Below are 17,707 nucleotides of genomic sequence, written 5' to 3' on the forward strand. Positions count from 1 at the left end.
AGCATTTACTTATTACTACTGTAACAAAAAGTCTGCAAGTAAGGTATTAATGTCCCTAGTGACAGATGAGAAAGCTGAGGTTTATCTTGGGCTCCTTCTACATCCTAAAGCTGACTCTAGTGCTATTTCTATAACTTGATGGTTTCTGCTTAAGATCTATTCTGTCCAGGTTCTTTTCCAAACACAAAAACGAAGTATGGAGAGGGGAAACTAGGTTAAGGAGAGATCTGTTATACTTTTCCTTATAAAATGTGTATAGGTAAAAATGAAATTATATAGAATAATAACATTTGAGGACTTTTGAGATAACTTAGGCCAACCACATCACTTTATAAAAAAAGGAGACTGACTCAGAGATTAAAAGACATGCCCAGAGTCACAGAGATAGGCAGTGGGTGAGCTGGTGGAGTGTGGTACAAGTAAATCAATTTTTCAGTTATAGTAACTTTAATACTTAGTTTTCAAAGTCAGACTTGTTCAATACTAAAATTCTCCTTATCATTCAGTTGATCAAACCAAAGTGACATTTTTCATATATTGTTTGTATGTTTCAAGTACAGTATTACATTAAAAAAAACACTTTAAAGAAAGGAAAAGAGAGGGAAGTTAATTGATAAAATAAAGTTTCTAGCAAAACTGGAAGAAAGGTTATTAGGTGGGAGAAGTACCTTCTTCCAACTCGAAGAGTGAGATACAGCTGGATAAACCAAAGACATTAATAAATTTGGAGGCTAAGGGGAAGGCTCCGTTTTCTCAGTGAAGTTGGAAGCAAAGCAATCTCCTGAGAGTCATGGGGCAGAGGGAGCAGAGCAGGCTGAAGGAGAACAGGGAAGGTTTGAAATGAGCCCAGTGATAAGGAGTGGGGAGGCAGTGTTGTCCGCCACACAGGTATACAACTGTCTCTAGCAGCACTGAGCAGCACAGGTGTGGACCAATCCAACGTATATGGTGAGGTGAGGGGATGGTAGAAGAGCTGGGAAGAAAAATAAAGGAAACATGGGAAAGAAGGAGCTGCTTGACTTTAGAAGAGAGCTATCAAGGGTCCAGGGACCACGACAAGGTAAACCTCAGGTGTAGCCGCAGGAGTTACACCGCCAAACAGAACCACTTGTATTTGACAATATGATAAACAGGCAGTGACTATTCCTGAGCAGAAAGAGAAATCCACTTCAAATTCTGATTGTTACCATCATATATACCAGCTCAAAGGTCTACGGCAAATGCCTATTTGCTAATCGTCCCTACCAAAGATGATTCTTTGATTTTCTAGCTCTTTTACTTGTTGGGCTCTACTCTAGCTGATTAGGTTAATTTTTATTCAGTAATAGTTTGTTCCACCATTGTAAATTTGCAGTCTTACACGTAAGATTTGCTTGGTCCTATTATGTTATGTGAGTATACTGGGTATGTTTTTACTGCAATTAGGTTTCCTCTAAAATTATTTGTATATTACAATAAAGAATTAAGATAGTTATCATTTACGTGATATTCTGCTTGCAATTAGACTGCCATCTATGGAGGACAGTGAAATTGTTTTCTTTTTTTAAAAAAAATTATTTCTCTGTTCAGTAAATAGCTGTCTAGAACCCTTGGGAAATAAGTCACTTTAGAAAGCTCTTTCTAAATAGATAAAGGTTAGTTGTTAGAACTTTGGCATTTTAACATATTTCTTTAATATAAAGTCTTTTAAAATGTTCTATGCAATTCTTTTCCTTTCTTAAAATATATGTACAATATTCGGTCATTCAACATTTGGGTTAATGTGCACACAGCCTCATATTACCATGTTAATCTCCTTTTAGTATAAACTTCTATAACCAACCAACCAACCCACTGCTGTCCAGTCAATTCTGACTCATAGCAACCCTACAGAGTAAAACTGCTCCATAGGGTTTCCAAGGAGCAGCTGGTGGATTGGAACTGCCTACCTTTTGGTTAGCAGCCTGAGCTCTTAACCACTGCACCACCACCAACCAAACAACCAAACCCGCTGCCATCAAGTCGATTCCAACTCACAGTAACCCTAAAGGACAGAGTAGAACTGCCCCATACGTTTTCCAAGGAGCAACTGGTAGATCTGAACTGCTGACCTTCTGGATAGCAGCTGAGCTCTTAACCACTACACCACCAGGACCCCTCTTATACACCAGAAGCTGAAAATCTAAAAACTACATTCTCACTCTTACAGCTAGGATTTTATGATTTCACCCTTCTACCAAGCAAATAAATACCAGTGTGTATGGTGAAAGCAAGCCCTGTGAAGTAGAGCTCTGCAGCCCTCCTCCAAGGCAGGAAGCAGCTGGTTTTTCTAAAGCAGTCATGACGGAACGTTCTACGGTCTGCTCCTTAGCTTCCTGGGCACTGAGCAGCTGATGGGGGTCTTTCCTCTAGAACAGGCCTCTGTTGTTTTGATTTTCTCTTGACCGAGGAAAGCTTGGTTTCCTATCTCTCCAGAAAGTCTATAAATTACCCAAGACTCTATAAGAAGTCTCTTGCTACTTAAACTAGTAAGTGGGTTGTTTTCTACAATTAAAAACCCTGACCAATATGGCCAATGATTATCATAGTATTACCACCACCAATCTTTGTCACTGTCTTCCCTCACTTTCTTTCTTCTTTGTCATTTCTTTTAGCTATTTGCCTTATAAGGAAACAGGCTGGCCTTTGTGTGGTACCATCACCAGATAACAATCTTACTTTTGTGGGTTGATTTTGTAGGTCATAACCATCGGCGCTTCTTGAATGTACTCCTTTCGGTGGTTTGCTGATGGAGAGGCTCAGCAATGCTGATGTTCAGGGGTGCCGCCTTCAATTCCAATTCTGGATTTACTGTGTGCTTCTACTAACCAGATGTGCAGCCTAACATTAAACTTCTTGGTCATAAGTTTAAATAATAGAAAAGGCTATATGTAGGAAGCAAAAACATGACTGGACATTTTACCTGTGTTTTAATTAAAAATCATAGCATCAATAAATATTAAGGAAAAAACAAGGAGTGCTAGAAAAAAATTTTTTTTTTTTTCTGGGGGTTCATGGCTATAGAAACAGGAGGGAAGAAATGGTACAATTCAGAAGAAGCCTGACCTGAGTTGGCAGCAAAGAGATGAGGGAGAAAATTCCAAGCAGATCTGTCATTTGGCAATAGAGTTTAGGTCCTAAAGAAAGTGCCAGGGTTAAGAAAGATTCCTGTATTCCCTACACGCCCAGGAATCGACCTCTATCAGAAGGAAAGGATGAGAAAAGGAGACTAGACATAAAAGACAAGTGAAAAGAACCAATATTGAATTATTTCTTATTTTGAGGAATGAGAGGTGTGATACAGAGAACTCGATTTGCCTTTGTCTTTGGTTCCTAAAGGACAGCCCTTGGAATTCCCCAACAATCAGGTGTCTGTCTTCTAAAACGCTAGACCAAAAAAAACATCAAACCTGTTGCCGTTGAGTGGATTCCGACTCACAGTGACCCAACAGGACTGAGTAGAACTGCCCCATAGGGTTTCCAAAGAGCGACTGGTGGATTCAAACTGCCAACCTTTTGGTTAGCAGCTGAGCTCTTAAGCACTGTGCCACCAGGGCACCAGTCTAAAACTCCAGGCAACACTCAAATGTGTGCAAATGAGTGCAGGTCACAAAGACCACACCTGCCAACTAAACTCAGGAAGGGAAGGGGGCATAATTCAATCATGAATATTTAATGATTCAACTGATCATGACTATGCAATGAGATTCCAATCATGACTATGCAATGAAGCCAATAAAAGGCTTCAAACATGGAAGTTCAGAGGCTTTCTGGCTGCTGAAAGACCTCAACGGACGTGGGAGAGTAGCACATCCATTAGGACATGGCAGCCTGGTGCAGGAACTCTCCCAGACCTCATCTTTGTTCATATCCTTTTGTGGTTACATTAAAGTTGTTATAGTGTGTATAGCCCCTTCCGTGGGTACTGAAGTATTGAACCCACAGGCGCAATTAGAGCCAGAAGAGGCTGGTGCGTGCCTATTTGGCAGTTGGAAGGACATAGTCCTTCTAACTTACGTGGCCCAGCTCTGGGTAGCTGGGGCTCAGGCAGTCAATCCGAAGGACAGAGTCCTTCTAACTTGTAAGGTCTGACCTAACTCTGAATGACCAGAATCAGAGAGAAAGTACCACGTGGGTGGCTGGTGTCAGAGTTAATGGAGAAGTGGGACAGCAGGAAGATGAGTAATCATCTCATTTATAGAACTGGTCTTATGTTGATTTTTATGTACTTAAGTGGGGGGGTGGGGGTGGGTAGAGGATCAGTGTGCACCAGTAATTGAAAAGAACTCAGAAGGGAAGGAATAACACCAAAAGGAACAAGGGATTCACAAAAGCGTACACGGGGAACATCACCAATGGCACATTTCCACAGGGTCTTCTACAATAACATGTGGGCAAACAAAAGGTAATTTTCACCAACCTATTTTATAAGATTTATGAAGTTTTTTTTTAAAACCATGGTCATCATAACAGTCCACCCACACATTACACCAAACACACTGATTTTTAAACTGTGCTCTGCAAAGTCCTAGGGGTTCTTTGGAAGTATCTCACAGACAATTCTCTCCTTTAACTACAATCAAAGGAGCTCAGACTTTATGTGCTTTACATATATAACTTGATGAAAAAAAACCCTGAAAACCAGCCTAAGCACACTGACTGCTCCTTGCTGCAACAGTGCTGTAACTACTTATGACAGACATGCACTCTGAGAGTTGTAATTTGGCTAAATAACCTTCTACAATTTTCCATTTTAAAACCACATAATGAGAAAAAGGCAATATGGTATAGGTTAAGAGCATGAACTCTGGAGCCAGTGCTTGCATTTGACTTCTGTATACTAGCCATTTACCAGCTCAATGATCTTGGGCAAATTACTGCATTTGCAAAATGGAGTAATAACAGTATCTATATCACATCTCTGGAGCCCTGGTGGTGCAGTGGTTAAGAGCCTGGCTGCTAACCAAAATGTTGGCAGTCTGAATCCACTAGCCGCTCCATGGAAACCCTATGCGGCAGTTCTACTCTGTCCTACAGTTGCTATGGGTTGGAATTGATTTGACGGCAATGGGTTTGGCAATGGGTTTATGCCACATCTACATCAAACAGTATTTACACGTGTAAAATGCTCAGAAGTGCTAGGCATGTGGTAATCACTACGCAAGTGTTTGCTACTTACTAATATTATTACTAGATTTGCATATCTAATTCCATCAACAAGTCTTCATAGTTCATGGTATTTCAGTTTTACTTCATAGTTTACTCTGTAGTTTTTCAACCCCAAAGAAAATTCATTTTGAATAAAGGCTAGTATTTTTCTAATTTTAACGTTTTACCTTCCAAGTTTCTGCCCTTCTCCACTAAAAGCCTTGAACCTCAATCTAGGTTTTATGTATTCTTGATCCTGATGATCCTCCATATCCAAACTCACTTGGCTGCCACGAACCAAACGCTGAAGCTCCAGGGGAATTTCTCTTAAAAAGGAGAGCAAAAAGGTATTAATTAAAAAAAATTTTAAAATAAACTACATTGTCGAGATTATTTTAATCATTAGCTACACTGAAATATGGAAATTTATGCTTAAATTAGCATATAAAAATTTCCACAACCATTGATTAGTCTGCATAGATCTCTTTGAGTCACATCACATTACTCCTCAGTAGTTCTCAAATAGGGATGTTTTTGGTTATCTTAGTGATTTTGAAAGCTAAATGAAGATAGCAATTTATACCTAACTTAGCATTGGAAAATTCTGATGAGGATATAATAGTTAATGCAGGTATTTATTTCTGAAGTCCCTGAAAAACATATGGGAAATGCACAGGGGGAGTTCTGACTAGCGTGTGATTCGTGAGTGCTGCTGTCTAAGTGTCATGGCCTAAGATGTGAGATGCCTACAATGCTGGGACTCGTTAAGCACAATGGATTCTTGTCTTGGGCTCAGGAGTCACGGAGGGCCCTGCCAGAGAGTCAGGGGGACAAACACACTTCTTAAAACTGTCTAAGCTGAAAACCTAACTGTTTTACATATAAACAAAAACATTCTTTTTTGTACTATGTTAACATACTTTGAATTTTACAAGAATGCATTACCATATAAACTGAAGGGAAGAGCACACTTTGCTTTGTTTGGCACTTGTACTAAGTCTCTGACTTCAATGCCACTTGCAGTCATTAAGATGCCATCTTAACATACCTTATCATTCTGTTTTTGTATCTGTCACGTTTATATGAGAAGTGCTAGACTGCAGAAAGGCGCAAACCATCTGATTACTTCATTATGTCTTCTGGTGTGGTCACATCTGACCGAGCATTTATGTGTAACTCATGACAAATTACTCCCCTTTTATTTCTCAAACGTATTTAATGTTGAATATTGTATCTATTTTTTGGAAATAGTATGCATAGGTAGATAACATTATCTATGAGTTCCTTTTTGAGGATAGTGAAGATGGTGTTATAAAATATTTGTTATAAAAAGGGGACAATGAGTCTTATACAGTTGAGAACTACTATCTGACATCATTCATTATTTTCAAGGACTCTTCTGTAAAACACTTCTTGATCATAATTTGTACTTGAGGATATGGTGGGGCTGAAATAAAAAAAAATTCTGTTTTAGTATACTACGACTGCTTGAATATTAGCTTACAAAGTCTACAGATTGTTTTCATTTGATAATAGTTTTAATATCTATCATAGTACATTCATCACCAGTATGTTTCTTCTTCCACCATCTTGAAGCTACCATCAATTACAATAGTAATGCTGATCTTCACTTAGCAGATGAACAGTGATTCTGCAAGTTCATAGCACTGACATAAACTATTACATCCTTGTATTTACCACCACCACATACTGCCTCCTAGGAGAGCTTCTCAATGATTTCAGCATACTGCTTATGGCATTTCTTGCCTTTTTTTTGTTTTTTTTGGTATCCTGACATTAGCCTTGTAGAATTCCAATTTGAAACTTATGCTAATTAATTAGTCTTCTACAATACCTTTGCTTCAGAGTTCCTTGACTACCTCACTCCAATAAGCTTCATCTACACTCTACTTCCACTACTCTCCCTGGACGTATTTCATCACTTGGAAGAGCTCCGCTTCAATTCCTCTGTGGAGCACAACCCCCTACTCTGGTCCCTTAACTGCTGCTTAATCTCCCAGCTCATCACTGACCTATCTCTTCAGGTGTATTTTTACTTAGGATAGATCCCACTGTCAGCTAATGAAAGTATAACACAGAAATGCATTTCTTATAACTGCAAAATCACTAGATTCCTCATCCTTTATATCTACCCTGACAAATGCCATGTCTATACAGTACAATCCTGTTCCTAACACATATCTAAGAAAGCAAACTTTCAAAGGCAGGGAAGGACCTATCATTTGTCAAGTGTGTGAAGGTCACATAAAACAATTTCTAGAGAGAAATAACCACTTTAGAAACATTTTACTATTGCTTAGAGCAAGCATAATTACTGACTTTTGAACATTACAAAACAAAACATGTAGCTCCCTTAAATTCTCTACTATGATTTTAGACTAGAAGGATGTTTCAGACATGGTGTAACAACTGTGAAGCCTCTACTTTTTCGCTAAACCACTGTTCTTCAAATGTTACCATTCACCTATGAACAAATTTTCCAACCATACTTACATAATTAATTCTTTTAGGCTGCTAGCAATTAATGCACAGGAGTATAAATATAATTAATGCCATCTAAAATCAGAATGAGTGGATTAAATCCTAAAACACGTGCTTAAAAGCTCACAATTAAAAAAAAAAGAAAAGAAGAGAACCTTCAAAATAACTTTGATATATCCCACTTCTGGTCCCTTTTGTTTTTTCTCCTCTCATCTTCTGTTTGCAGAGTGAAACTGAGGCTGCAGTTATTTTAATCAAGTAATGAGGAGAAAGGGGCAAACATGTGAGTTAACTACCGAACACCTTACTCTTTAAAAAAGAATAACAGCTACAAGTTTCACTCAACTATGTTAGTCTTCAAATAGCATTTTTTCCCCCTCTTACGAAGGAGTTTTTAAAAAACAAAAACTTTTTAGGAAAAAGATTGACACAGGTGATGGGGGGAGGATATAAACTTAATCATATTGCAAAGGACATTATCTATGCTTTGTTAATTTCAATTAATTAAATCTATAAAAGTTATTATTAACACTTCTCTTTCTAGGCATCAGAGAGCCCATGTGGGATCTGCAGAGCATTCTCATCACTGCAAGTAAGTATACAGAACAGAAAACATTCACATAATACACTGAGCAGCTATTAATATCTCATGTAAGAATACCTACAGCAAATCCTATTATTAAGTAACAATTACTTCACTTAATGTGAAGTTCCTTTTAGATGTTGATTAGGGATGTCTTCACTTTGCTCCAAAAAACAGTGAAGTTGCTGAGCGTGGAAACCATATTTGATCATCTCAGTATTTGCCATGTAAGTAAGACAGGAGGACAAAAGCAGGAATAGTGGAAACAGTAGCTCAGAGCTTGCAAAAAGAAAGGTTCTTTTGATAGACAACATGAAAGAAGGAAAAGTTGCATCTCTTGTAAGAGGTCTGGGGGAAAGAGCGAGTATTGTGTGCAGAGCAGCTGGCACGAGCAATGGCTAAAAGCACAGGCTCTGCAGCCATTCTGCTGGGCTCTACTTCCAACTCTGCCAATTACTAGCTATATGGCCAATGAAAGTTATAAAAAGCTCTGTGCCTCAGTTTCTTCATCTGTACTGTGGACATAATAATAGTAGCTACTTCACAGTGTTATTGTGAAAATTAAATGAGACTAAATATTAAATGAAGCACTTGGAGAAGAGTCTGATACACACAGATGTTCACCATATATTAGCTTTTATTTTGATCATTATTTAAAACCGGTTCCACATACAGCTTGGACAAAAGAGAAAGGAGAAAATACTATATTTTGAGGTATTTGGTGTAGAGGGTCAGGGGAACCACTGGATTACAGTAAAAAGCAAGAGGTGTTCTAAGTGTGGGTACAGAAAATGACTTCAGTAGCACGCGCCAAGCTTGTCAAACAGAAATCTTTAAATGCACTGGCATGAGAAAGGGCTTTGGCCACTAGATCCTTTCCCCTAGATAAGAATGGCGGGAGAAGAAGAAAACACACTTTCTAGAATAGTTCCTGAAATTTTAACATTAAAACTGACTAGAACAGGTGCAAGTTCAACTTATGCAGGTTCGAACATAGTGTAGTACAGCAAAAACAACCAGGACCAGATTCAAGAGACCTGGGTTCTACAGCCGTTTATACCTTTATTAGCTAGGCAAGCCACTCATGCCCTCGGCCTCAGATTTCTCAAATGTAAGGGGGAGATCCTACTACTTCCTTTACAAGGAAGGTCCTAATAACAATGAGGTCCTAATAACATGATGGATACGAACTGTCTTATGCACTAAAAGGATTTTACAGAAGATGGTACTATTATTATTATATTTTATATAAATATACTAAATAAGCAGATCAATGAAATAAAAGTATTTAAGATACTAAGAAAGAATCTAAAAAGTTAAAAAGAAAAAAAGAATAAGAAATAAAACAGTACACAAATGACTGAATAATAGGATGGAACAAAAATAATATTAGGCGCTAACTATGCACCAGAGTCTCCGGGAGTGCAAACGGTTAGCACGACAGGCTGCTAACCGAGAGGCTGGAGGTTCAAGGCCACCTAGAGGTGACCTGGAGAAAAAGGCCTAGCAATCTACTGAAAAATCTGCCATTGAAAATCCTATGAAGCCCATTTCTACTTTGACGTACATGGGGTCACCATGAGTTGGAGCTGACTCAACAGCAACTGGAAAAAAACAAAAACTACGTACCAGGCGCTGTTCTAACAACTTTACACGTATTATTAACTTATTTACTGCCCCAACAGCCCTGTAAGGCAGGTGTAATACAGATGAAGACACTGATGTAACAGAGAGGTTAACCCGTCCAAGGCCACAGGCAGTAAATGACAGAGTTGGGATTCAAAACCAGGCAGCCTGGCTCCCATGTCTGTGCTCTTTAACACAACACAGTCTGGGAAGAGACGGAAGACCAGTTCAGGTGCAAGAAACAAGCCAAGTATTGAAAGGGCATGGGGAAGTCAAATCAAGCAACCGACCTTCTTCAAAGGCACAGAAAAAATAAAAAAGACAGCCTTTCTGCTTCATTTAGTCACGTGTGGCTACTGAAAAATCCTAGTGGAAGTATGGCTACACTCTCATCTAGATGAAAATACCATATAAAATGCCAGTCTAACTCAATTTTTTATTCCATTACTGAATATGAACGGAATTTCTTTCCCTTTTACCATGATACTTATTTTATTTGTTTTAGCTTAATAAAAATCTAGGTTATCATAAATTCATAAAAATGATGTGACTGAATCTAAGAGGCAAGGGCTGGTGAGTTACGATGTCCTTAGAATGAGTCAAACATCTGGCTTACTTTCACAAATTATAACTTCCAACTAACCTTTTGACATCTTCTGCCAGCAGTAATGCCACTTTAAAAGATTTCTAACGCAAGTTGCTGAATTTCAGGCATACATGCAATGAGTCACCCTGTCAACAGTAAGCAGGATAGTGGCTCAGTGGATGGGCAGCTCCAGGCTACTCCATTCACTGATTAATTACACTGTTTCTTCTTGAAATGGGTCCCCAGCTTGATCTGATTTTAAAAGGGCCAGGGACCAGGGCCCACCCCCAAAGTTAAGAGCCAGTGACGGACAGATAGCAATATAGCGTTTATACTTAAGAATACCCTTTCCCCCCAGCAACCACTTACATAATGTATTCCAGCACCCAACTCTTAAAACACCAGGTGCACTACTAAACAGCAGTCTATTAAACAATAGTCCCACTCTGAGTAACAAACAGCATACAAGTAACACATCTTACCCTCTCTTAACAGACTCCAGAAACTGAGCATTTGTTGGGTCATTGTAAGGTCTCAATTCTCCATCATCTAAACTGAAACCATTCCTCCACAGTTTAAGCAAAATCTGAACCTTTTGGGCATTAAAAAAAAGGAAAGAAATATAAGACTCTTTCACCAAACAATTTTAAGTTTCAAATGTGAAATTTCACAACAAATTAAACCACTTATTTAAAATATGGAGTTATTAATCATTCACAGTTAAAGATATACATGAAGCCACGTGGGATTGCTTAGCAGATTTGTGTTTGGCTCAACAGACTGACGATGGTTCAAAAAACCAAAGGTCACGCGGCCTGACCCCGGCCTTTAAGTACAATTATTCCTGGTTCCCTGAGAAAATGAAAGCAACCAGCAGGCAGCATTCACAGCTTCCGCCCCACCCCCACCTTCTTCTGGGCCCGTACTCTACCTTTTCTGCTATAGAGCTTACACACTCATGTCAAGGGTCGAGACATAATTTCCCGTGACTGTCCAAGGTTAAAGTGTAAATGTTAAAAATGAAATTAGAACTGCAAAATTTCAAATGGCAGCAGAAACAAAGATTTTAGGTGTTTCTATGTTTATAGCTCAGCTCACTCTACATAATGACAGTACACCATTTATAACAATTATTATACTTATAAAATCATTTTGACATGGTGAATCATACACTCATTAAAAAAAATTGTTAATGTACCGCTAAGCGCAAGGCACTACTGACATACAAAATACAAAATTTGAGATTAAGAAACTACACACTGGTCCTTTTAATTCGTGTTTCAAAAAATAATAACAAAAAGATTTTATTATCAACTTCTAATTCTGAAACAAACAGTAGTGAGTAGAGGCAAGTATCTGCCCTTTTTCATTTTGATTAATTTTCATTTTGATTACCTACATCTTGCAGCTGATTTTCTCCACAGATGTATTCAGAACGGTTACAAAAGGAATTACCCAGTCTGTATCCTCCACCTGTAAATGACTGAAACACATAGTAAATGAGCTAAAAATTCATAAGGCTTATTAAGCAAAATGTTAGTATAATGTGACATACATATTTTAAGACTAGATCAATTATAATTAGCCAAACTGGTTCATACTTACTAGAAAAACTTTGTATTAGAATGGAGATCTTTTTTTTTTTTTTTTAACAAGTAAGTGTAGTCAAGCAAATTATGTTTCTTCCTATGAAAATACTAGTGAATCAGAAGGTGAAATAATTTAGGTCAATCTTAAACTAAAAAATGCATTTATACATTGAAATACATTTTTAAAAGTATAAAACAGACTTAAAGAAGGCCACAATTAATATTTTGACAAATGTTACAATAAAACTTATAATGCTTATACCATATTTTACAAAATAGAGTTTCACAGAGTAAAGGAAGTATTTTATGAATGGGTATAAAATACCCTGAAGAAAAAGCTCTATAGTTATTTTATAAGCTGCTTTCATTCAAACGCAACAAACTACAATTGCACTTTTTATTTTGCTATACTAATCAAAAGGTATTCTATCTTTCACATAGTGTAGCTTATGAGGTAAAAATATTACTCCTTTCAATCACCATTCATACATGAATGAGATTTTAATTAGCGTTTTTCTTTTCTATAAACTAAACTACATAAATTTCACACAGTCCTTCCAGAATTGGAGAACTTGCAAGAACGGAAATTACCTTAGACTTGATTGGAAAGGCCTTTCAAGTGGTTGCTAAATAATGAAATGAAAACTAAAACTGATATTTGTCATGGATTGTGTCCCACAAAAATATCTGTCAACTTGGCTGGGTCATGATTCCCAGTATTGTATGTTTGTCTACCGTTTTGTAATCTGATGTGATTTCCTTATGTGTTGTAAACTCTATCACTACGATGTAATAAGATGGATTAACGGCAGGTATACTGATGAGGTCTACAAGATTAGATGGTGTCCTAAGCCAATCTCTTTTGAGATGTAAAAGAGAGAAGCGAGCAGAGACACATGGGGACCTCATACCACCAAGAAAGCAGTGCCGGGAGCAGAGTGTGTCCTTTGGACCTGAGGTTCCTGCGTTGAGATGCTCCCAGACCAAGGGAAGACTGATGCATTACAAGGCCCTTCCTCCAGAGTCGACAGAGATAGAAAGTCTTCTCCTGGAGCTGATGCCCTGAATTTGGACTTGTAGCCTACTGGACTGTTACAGCAGCACTAGATGACTAAGACAATACTTCACTGAGAACAGTGTTCTCAACAGTAGCTGTCTGTCAAAACTGATGGAACAGTCTCTTGACTGAGGCAGTGATTACACAAATCTACACGTGATAAAATGACAAAGACCTATACACACACATGAACTGATGTCACATTCCTCGTTTTGATATTGACCTATAATTACATAAGATGAAACCACCGGGAGAAACTAGTTGAAAGATTCCCGGGACCTCTGTGCTATCTCTGCAACTTCCTGGGAATCTATAGTTATTTGAAAATAAAAAAGTAAACAGAGAAGTTGTAGGGAAGTATAAGAAACTGCCTCATTCTTAATTGAAAGAATATAGAAAGATTATCATACAAAAATGAAGCAGATATGTAACAGAAATATATAATTAGTAAAACAATATGTACAAAGAGTATAAAATCTATAGAAGAATCAAAGATATAAAAGCACATTTAGTTATAAAATGTAGTGCTTACTTTAGATCTGTCATCACCTGATGCTCTTGCGGCTTCATTCAGAGGGACTGCTCCATGTTCCCTTGCCTCTTTGAAAAGTTCATTCACAATTTTCCCAGTTGAGGGTTGAATAATATGTAATCCGCTGTATTCATGTTCGCTTGAGTAGAACCTTTAAACATAATTCATGAATAAAAACTAGGAATAACAAACAAATTACTTTAAAGTAAAAACCTACTTCTATGAAATAACTATAATATAAAAAAGACATTACTAGAACTTCTGTAGAACTATTTCATTTTAAAAATGAGATTAAGGAAAAAAATAAATAGTAACTAATTCACATATTTTCTCATACTGAGCTTGCAGAGATTCTGGTAAGTGAGTTCAGCGTCAAGCATGAAAATTGACTTGCTACCTTCTTCCCTCCCTCCCTCCTCTGTAAATGCTTATCAAATGCATCTCTTTCACAACTTATACACTTTTGATGTAGTAGGGAAAAGGGCTGTTAACAATCAGAAGCTAATTTCTTCCCCTAAGGAACTCACTTCATCTCATGTACTTTGGACCACTTCCTGAAGAAGGAAATCATGCCTGGTAAAGTAGAGGGTCAAAGAAAAAGAGGAGGACCCTCAACGAGATGGACTGACACAGTAGCTGCAACAACAGGCTCAAACAGCAATGACTGTGAGGATTGTGCAGAACTGGGCAGTGTTTTGTTCTGTTGTACAAAGGGTCACTGAGTCGGAACTGACTCGATGGCATCTAACAAGAAGAAGATAATAGCTATAAAGGCGTGCGTCAGGGTTGTATTCTTTCACCATACTTATTCAATCTGTATGCTGACTTGGCATCATGATTGGAGAACACTCATTAATGATCTGCCACATGCAGATGACACAACATTGCTTGCTGAAAGTGAAGAAGACTTGGAACACTTACTGAGGAAGATCCACGACTACAGTCTTCATTATAGATTAAACCTCAACATAAAGAAAACAAAAATCCTCACAACTGGACCAAGCAGCAACATCATGATAAACGGAGAAAATACTGAAGTTGTCAAGGATTTCATTTTACTTGGAACAAGAGTCTTCTCTTGCTCAGGGCCCCACTCAAAACTAGCAGCTTTTCGAGTTACCTGATACACAGGCTGAGTAGCACATCCAAATGAGGTATATGTTGCCCCCAAAATCCAGAGGCCCACCAGATGTTTTTAGTTGTAGGAGGGGCCAGATGTAAAAACTTATCTTTCACTTTAGAAGGAGTATCTCAACATGACCCACACCACTAGACTCCTAGAAATTTCAGTGAGGTGGAAGGTGCCTGAATTTTTGTGGGATTAATTTTCCACCCTCTAGTACGCAAATATTTTACCAACAAGCCCAGAGTCACTGACACTTCTTCCTTAGTAGGTCCAGTCAGAGTAATGTCATCAATGTAATGGACCAGTACGACGTATTTGGAAGGGAAAGGCGGTCAAGGTTCCTTTGGACTAAATTATGACATTGGGCTGGAGAGTTGATATACCCCTTTAGAAGAACAGTAAAGGTGTATTGCTGGACTTGCTTCTGGTGTTTCTTAGAAGCCAGAATTGAGAAAAAGGCATTGGCCAGATCAACAGCTTCATGTCAGGTACCAGGAGATGTATTAATTTGCTCAAGCAGTGAAACTACATCTGGAACAGCAGCTGCAACTGGAGTCACAACCTGGTTAAGTTTACAATAATCCACTGTCTTTCTCCAAGATCCATCTGTTTTGCACAGGCCAAATAGGCGAGTTGAATTGGGGTGTGATGGGAACCACCACCCCTGCATCCTTCAAGTCCTTGATGGTGGCAGTAAACTCTGCAATTCCTCCAGGAATGTGGTATTGCTTTTGGTTTACTATTTTCCTAGGCAGGGGCAGTTCTAATGGCTTCCACTTGGCTGTTCCTACCACAACAGCCCTTAGTCCACATGTCAGGGATCCAATGTGGGGGTTTTGCCAGTTTCTGAGTATGTCTATTCCAATTCTGTATTCTGGAACTGGGGAAATCACTACAGGATGGGCTTGGGGACCCACTGAACCCACTGTGAGATGAATCTGAGCTGAGACTTCGTTAATAACCTGACCTCCACATGCCCCCACTCTGACTGGTGGGCCACAGTGACGTTTTGGGTCTCCTGGAATTACAGTCAGTTCAGAGTCAATGTCTAGTAATCCCCCAGAAGCCTGATTATTTCCTTTTCCCCACTGAAAAGCCATAGATCCCTTTAGGGAAGGATGGGAGAAAGATCAACAGTATAAATTTTTGGCAGTGCAGTGGGGTTCTTCCTCAAGGGGACCTGGCCTCCACTCCATTCAAGGGGTTGTGGGTCTGTAAACTGGCTCAAGTCTGGAAATTGACTGAGGGGCCTTGACTCTGCTCTGGCGATTCCAGTTAGACTGCCATTCACTTCACCTAGAATTCCTCCGCTTTTACAGATCAAGTAAATATCTAGTAGATTTCCCATCTGTTTTTCTCCTAGGGACACCATGACTAAGTAGCCAATGACAAGACCATATGAGTCAGACTATTCTAATTACTGCTTGGACTCTGCTGTCCATTAAAGTAACCACATCCACCTTTGTCGATTGAGTGCAGCCACTTGGCCCCTACCATCAAAGGGTCCAATCAGCCCCATTAGAGTTAGGCGTCTTAATTGTTAGGGCATTTCCCAGTGTCAAATCTGACTTATGTAAAATAGCTACCACAGCAGTCTTCAAAGATGCTGGGGCTCCCTCCACAAATTTGTTCCTCACCATTGTGGTAAAAGGTATGTCCTCTGGGCACTCTATGTGTGGGTCTGTGGTCTAAACTGATAAATCCACTCCAGCATGCCAATTTCTCTAAGCATTTGGATACCTTCCTCTACAGTATTCCAAGGTAGTTCTGGTACTTCAACTTGATTTAGTGTAGGCCACTGTGTAATTCATGCTTAAGTGAACCAACCAAATACACCATTAGATCCTTTCCTAACCTCTTGAGCTAAAACACTGAATAAAGAACCTGTGCTTAGTGGGCCCATATCAATAAACTTAAGACTGATCCATCTTTATGTTCCTTGCACCATCACCCCATGCTCTTAAGGGCCATTCCCACACATATCCCCCAGCTTTCTATTTGTACATATTAGAGAAGTCAAATAGTTCTTTTGCAGGTAGTGTCCCTTCTCCTGGGTCACACTTTGTACTTCACCTTTCTAAAAAATTTTTTTTTTATTGTACTTTAGGCGAAGGTTTACAGAACAAATAGTTTCTTATTAAACAGTCAGTACACATATTGTTTTATGACATTGGTTAACAACCCCACGACATGTCAGCACTCTCCCTTCATGACCTTGGAGGACCTTGTTTTTTGGTGAAAATATACATAGCCAAAGATACACCATTTCAAAAATTTCTACATGTACAATTCATTGACATTGATTACTTTCTTCCAGTTGTGCTGCTATTCTCACTTTAGATGAAGGTTCACAAAACAAAATAGTTTCTCATTAAACAGTTAGTACACATATCGCCCTATGACAATGGTTAAGAATCCCACTACATGTGAACACTGTCCTTACTCAACCTTGGGCTCCCTATCACCAGATTTTCCTGTCCCCTTCTGCTTCTAGTCCTTGTCCCTGGACTGCTGTGCCTCATTAGTCCCGTTTTATGAGGCTGTCCAATCCCCGACTGAACGGCGAACCTCGGGAGTGACTTCACCACTGAGCTAACAGGGTGTCTGGGGGCCATATTCTTGGGGTTTCCCCAGTTTCTGTCAGGCCAGTAAATCTGGTCTTTTTGTGTATGTTAGAATTTTGTTCTACATCCGTCTCCAGCTCTGTCCAGAACCCTCTGTTGTGATCCCGCTCAGAGCGGTCAGTGGTGGTAGCCAGGCACCATCTAGCTGTACTGGACTCAGTCTGGTGAAGGCCTTGGTAGCTGTGGTCCATCAGTCCTTTGGACTAATCTTTTCCTTGTATCCTGTTCTCATTCTCCCTTGCTCCCGAAGGGGTGAGACCAGTGGAGTATCTTAGATGGCTGCTCACAGGCTTTTAAGACCCCAGATACTACTCAC

General features: G+C 39.0%; 1 protein-coding gene across 2 annotated transcripts in view; it reads right to left on the reverse strand.

Moving 5' to 3' along the window:
* The window catches only part of UBXN2B (UBX domain protein 2B), a 40,228-nt gene that overhangs the window by 16,710 nt on the left and 5,811 nt on the right, over nt 1-17,707 (reverse strand). For both annotated transcript variants that reach the window (XM_023727781.1, XM_004372577.2), the window contains 4 exons: nt 13,642-13,792; nt 11,863-11,946; nt 10,946-11,055; nt 5,355-5,492 (listed from right to left, as the gene is read on the reverse strand). In XM_023727781.1, coding sequence (XP_023583549.1) covers nt 5,355-5,492; nt 10,946-11,055; nt 11,863-11,946; nt 13,642-13,792 — 483 coding nt within the window. The remainder of the gene's footprint in view (nt 1-5,354; nt 5,493-10,945; nt 11,056-11,862; nt 11,947-13,641; nt 13,793-17,707) is intronic.

This window comes from Trichechus manatus, unplaced genomic scaffold (genome assembly GCF_000243295.1).
Source record: "Trichechus manatus latirostris isolate Lorelei unplaced genomic scaffold, TriManLat1.0 scaffold00018, whole genome shotgun sequence".
NCBI classification, from domain to species: Eukaryota; Metazoa; Chordata; class Mammalia; order Sirenia; family Trichechidae; genus Trichechus; species Trichechus manatus.